At 50.5% G+C, this 5,202-nt stretch overlaps 2 protein-coding genes across 2 annotated transcripts in view; one reads left to right on the top strand and one right to left on the bottom strand.

Annotated features, from left to right (window-relative positions):
• Positions 1 to 950: 950 nt before the first annotated feature.
• On the bottom strand, positions 951 to 1,955 carry ETH_00026130 (uncharacterized protein; the record flags this gene model as incomplete). The annotated part of the gene is made up of 1 exon (XM_013377019.1): positions 951 to 1,955. The coding sequence occupies one exon, from the start codon at positions 1,953 to 1,955 to the stop codon at positions 951 to 953; it is 1,005 nt and encodes a 334-aa protein (XP_013232473.1).
• Positions 1,956 to 4,149: 2,194 nt separating this feature from the next.
• The window catches only part of ETH_00026125 (bifunctional dihydrofolate reductase / thymidylate synthase, putative), a gene marked incomplete at both ends in the record, with an annotated part of 5,695 nt that continues 4,642 nt past the window's right edge, over positions 4,150 to 5,202 (top strand). Inside the window, 2 exons of the mRNA XM_013377018.1 lie at positions 4,150 to 5,000; positions 5,125 to 5,202. The exon at positions 5,125 to 5,202 is cut by the window's right edge and continues 266 nt beyond it. Coding sequence (XP_013232472.1) covers positions 4,150 to 5,000; positions 5,125 to 5,202 — 929 coding nt within the window. The remainder of the gene's footprint in view (positions 5,001 to 5,124) is intronic.

Raw genomic sequence — 5,202 nt, 5'->3', positions numbered from 1 at the left:
ATATACATATATTTATATTGCGTCTATGCTTTATTTATATTTATATTCATATATATTCTATTTACACTATACATTCATAATACATTCATATTATATATTCATATTATATTTATATTTGCATTTATATTCATTTGTATTACACCTATTCTACTTTATATTTTACTCAAATGCAGCTGCCAGCAAGTACAGAAGCTTCACCAGTGCCTAATGATTTGCTGAAACTCCTTTATTACATCTCCAAACATTTAAAATATATTTCAAAGAACAAAAGTGCAAGTTTAAATTCCATTTAAAGTACATTTCAAAGAACAAAAATGCAAGCTTAATTTCCACTTGAAGTATATTTCAGATAACACAAATGCAGGTTCAAATTCAATTTAGACTATGTTTAAAATGACAATAATATAAATTTAAATTCAATTTAAAGATGTAAAAACACAAAAAGCAAAAATATGAAAAGTCCCAATTTCGCCTTCGATGCAAAACAGCGAAATTCCGTATTTCGGGTGTACGTACAGCTCAACTACACATATCTTCAGGATGCAGATGAACAAACAAATTCACTTTTAAGTTCCATTTAATAAAAAGCGATGTAAATATCTATAAAGACATATCTAAACAACGTCTAACAGCGTCTATATATATATATATATATTTGTTGCCTTTGGTAGCAGCAGCAGCGCAGTAGCAGTAGCGGAAGCGCAGCAGCAGCAGCAGCAGCGCAGCAGTAGCAGTGCAGCAGCAGAAGTACAGAAATAAACGGAAAGTCAGGGGGAAACGACAACTGCCATTTGGCAGCTGCGCTCACTGCACATGCAGCTGCAGCAGCTGTTGCAGCAGCGGCTGCAGCAGCAGCAGCAGTAGCAACAGCATCAGGGGTAGAAGACAACTGCCTTTTGGTAAATGCGCTGCGTGCACATCCAGCTGCAGCAGCAGGAGCAGCAGCAGCGTCAGGGGGAAACAACAACTGCCTTTTGGTAGCTGCGTTGCGTGCACATCCAGCTGCAGAAGCAGCCAACAAGAAACAAATTTAAAGTAAACCACAGCAGCAGCAAATAGTCCTGGGGGGCCCCCTTGAAGGCCTCCCACATGTTCTGCGGGTCAAACCCAGAGTACCCATCGGGGGGCCCTATGTTCACCACGTTTTGCAGTCGCCGCGGGGGGGCCCCCACCCCTGCTGCTGCTGCTGCTGCTGCAGGGGCTGCTGCTGCTGCTGCACTTTTGTAGGAGTCCCTCAGAAGCACTTCTGCTGCGAACTGCGGCTGATCTGTCCACATACCCCAAGCAGGGGGTGGGGGCCTCTTGAGCCCACTGAGCAAGAGGGGGGGCCCAAGCTGCTGCTGCTGCTGCTGCAGAGTTTGCTGCTGATGCTGCTGCAGAGGCTGCTGCTGCTGCTGTAGAGGCTGCTGCTGCTGCTGCGGCTGCTGCCGCAGCGGCAGCAAACGCGGCAACACTTCCGCAAAGCCCCACAAAGCTGCTGCCAAAGACAAACCCACAAGCAGCAAAACTAGCATCAGCAAACTTATCAAATGGGGCCTCCAGGGGCCCCTGAAGTGTCTGTACACCGCAGCAAATCGCTTTGGAAGTCTCCAGCTGCTGCTGCTGCTGCTGCTCCGGCTGCTCCTGCTGCTGCTGCTTCTCGGCTTCGGAAGAGAGGCAGGAACCCGGCAGCGCCCAGCAGCAGCCTCCCCGATTGGTGTGTACAGACACCTGCTGCTGCTGCTGCTGCTGCGGGGGGGGCCCGCGGCAATGCAGGCAAAGCTGTTGGCCCCCCAGCTGCCCCGTAACCTCAAAGGGGGCCCCTCTGGGGCCCGGGGGCCCCCCTTGGGGGCCCCTAGGGGGGCCCCGGGGGGCCCCAGAAGACTCCTGGAAGACCTAAGGGCCTCTTGTTCTCTCAGCGGGAGCCGCCGCCCCAGACAAGCACCAACTGGGGGGCCCCCTGAGGGGGCCCTCATCTGCTGCTTGAGGCGGCTCTGGGCAAAGCCTGGTGGCTGCAGCGCAGCGAGCCCAGGCGCGCTAAAGTGCTGCTGCTGGTCAACCTGCTGCTGCTGCTGCTGCTTCCACTGCAGGGTGGTCAGGCGCGGGGGTCTCGGGCTGCCGCAGGCAGCAGGGCCAATTGGCAAGCAGCTGCTCGCGAGCTCAAAAGAAAGTTAAAAACTTGGTTAAAAATATGAATTCTGGACTGTCTTGGAGAGAAAGTTGGGAAGCTGGCGGCGGTGGCTTGGCGCCGCTGCAGCAAGTAGAGGACCAGGGCTCCAGGGGAGGGAGGCCTGCGAAAGCAGCTTCATCTACGCGTAAGCAAAGCTAAAACAACAAAAAAAAGCATAAGTGGAGGAGTCAACTCGAGAATAAGTCTGTTTGCCTTGGGAACTGAGGTGTATGGACACCGATGGACACCGCGGCTGCGTGGCGCGCCTCCGCGAGACTAGAGAAAAACTGCCTCCCGAAGGGTTAAAATGGTTCAAAATGATTTGAAAAGAGTAAAAGAAGATAAACTAACTAAAAACCATGCGAAAACGCGTTCGAATAGCGGCGGATCGCCGGCGAGAGCAGCGGGCTTCACCAGAGCACCGGGCTGCTAGTTGGCGGTCTTTTCGCGGGTCACAACGCCCATAAAAAAATTAAAAAAAATAATTTACGCATTAAAAACGGCCTAAAAAAGCCCATGAGTTCCAAAAAAGCGTATTTGAGATCGCAATTTGGCGCGCGAAAAAAAACGGTGCGGTGAGATCGCCGGGCTTATGCGCCGTTCGGGGCCCCCGAGGGTGGGGTCCCCCGCAGCCACGTCTATTAAACTTACTTGGCTGGCGCTCGGGGTGGCTCCGGCATCACCCTGTCGTAGCTATGAGCAGCGCATTGCACTCAGCGGCCTGTGATTGGCTAGGCCCGCCCCTAGAGGGTGGCTCCACAGCAGAATTTCTGGTCAGCAGCTCGTGCTCGCGCGGCTGCTAACGGAGGGTCTATTACTCTTTGTTTTATATGTTCTGTCTATCGCTCTTCGTTTTATATGTTCTGTTTGGACTGTTATTTGTATTTGTTTTATTTGTTCCGTTTGTGGGCTGATTTGTTGGGTGTTTGTTTTCATTCTATTTGTACTGTTTGGCTCATTCTGGCCGTGTTTCGTGGGTTCTGTTTTGTTTCGCCTGATGTGTTCCATTTTGTGTCAGGTTCGCTGTCTTGAGGAGGTTGTTCTGTTGTCTCCGCGGCTTTCCAAGTAATCGAGACAAATGTAGAGGAGTGGATTTCTTTAAAGCAAACGTTTTGTGTTTCTGTCGGGGGCTTTCCCGTTTTTGATTTTCTTATCGCTGTCTGAACTGGGTTTTTTAATCTTTTAATTATTTCTGGCTTCACTTCGTCTCAAATCTGAAATATAAATGTTTTGAAAATTAAATGTTTCTTATTGAAGCGAGGGTATGTTCCGCGTATACTGTTTGAAACCATCCTTTAAAACGTGACGCACATTTAAACTATTCAATTTAGACTTTAGAGGGGTTTTTATTGTCAATTTGGAGTTTCTTTTGAAGAACTTTTATCAAAAAGAAAAGATGAAATTGGTCGACAATTATCCCAACTTGCAAAATAGAAGAAACTTTTGAAATTAAAGTGAAGAACTGGGACGGACTTCATTATAAAAATATTTTGCGAAAAGTCTTGAATAAATAAAACAAAACAAAAGACAATTCCATTTCTTTTATTTTCATAGTTTTATTCATTCTTCAGCAGTTTCGTAGAATATTGCCGAGATGGTACTGAGTTATGAATGAATGCTGCTTTACACTGTTGCCCCCCGGCTGCTGTTTAATTGACCATTTTCAAAGGTCTTTTTTTTGAACATTTTAATTAAAATGCAATTCGAGAATTTGGGGAGAGAAGTTTAAATGGGTTTATTGCAAAGAGCTGCTGAAGATTCCATGAGAAAGCAGTGTCGGCCGCGGCGGCATTCCAAGACAAATTCATCACTTTGGGGGGTTTCCACCCTCAAAAGAAAGCAAAGAGCAACTAAAAATGAAACTATTGAAGTCTAAAGACTTATATTTTGGAATTATCTTTTATTTCGAAGAAATGAAAACAAAAAATGCAACACACTGGTTGGTGGTGGCGGTGGTGGTGGGGAGAATATTATAAAATGAATATTATCTTTTTAAACAAATGCAAATTAGAAAAAAACAAAGTGAAGCAAAAGGACCTATTATGAAGACTTCGTTCAAGACATCGAGGAACTGCTGCTCCAGCAGCAGCAGCGCAGCAGGCAGCGAGGGGGCTACCAGCAGCAGCGGGCGGCCTTCTGCTGCTGCTGCTGCTGCTGCTGCTGACGCTGATGCTGCAGCATCTGCTGCAGCAGGGTCCGCAGCAGCCGCAGCAGCGCCCTATGCCGCAGCGGCCTCCGCAGCCGCTGCTGCTGCAGCAGCCTCAGCAGCAGCAGCAGCAGCAGCAGGCGTCGCTGCGATCCCGGGCTTCGACATGGCAGCAGTTCTGCGGGACCGCCAGCTTCTGCAGCTGCTGCAGCTCTCTTACCCCATTTCCATTGTTGCTGCAATGACTCCTAAAAGAGCCATTGGCATTTCCAACAAACTCCCCTGGCCTCCTTTGCCTCCGGACTTCAAACACTTTTCCCACCTCACGCAGTTCACCCGCCCCAGGGGGCCCCCCGGGGGCCCCCCGAACGCGGGGGGGGCCCCTTGGGGGCCCCTGCACGGAGGGGCCCCTGCGGGGCCTCCACACACCCCAGGGGCCCCTTCAGGGGCCCCTGCAGCACCCCTGGGGGGCCCCACCGCCTTCGGAGGGGCCCCCAATGGGGCCTCCGCTGAAGCAGGGGCCCCTGGGGCCTCCTCTAGCCAGGGGCCCCCGGGAGCCTCCTCTGGGGGGCCCCCCTCGGGGGCCCCCCGCAGGGGTGGTTATTTGCTGAATTGTGTTATTATGGGGCGGAAGACTTGGGAGTCTTTGCCTGCAAATTCTAGGCCCTTAAAGGGCCGCGTGAATGTAGTGGTTACTTCTTTTCAGTGAGCTGAGAGCTGCTGCTGCTGCTGCTGCTGTTGCTGCTGCTGCTTGCTGCTGCTGCTGCTGCTGCACTTTGCTGTCAGTTGAGTGGGTTTTGGGACTTTTGTGGGCTGCGCTGGCTCGCAGGACAGCAGAAGAGCTGCTGGCGTCGTCGGCAGCAGCAGCACCAGCAGCAGCAGCAGCACATAAGGCAGCCGCAGCAGC

Source organism: Eimeria tenella, genomic scaffold (genome assembly GCF_000499545.2).
Source record: "Eimeria tenella Houghton genomic scaffold, Eth_scaff44, whole genome shotgun sequence".
Classification (NCBI taxonomy): domain Eukaryota; phylum Apicomplexa; class Conoidasida; order Eucoccidiorida; family Eimeriidae; genus Eimeria; species Eimeria tenella.
Note: the sequence above shows the minus strand (reverse complement) of the source record. Positions and strands in the feature narration are given on the sequence as shown.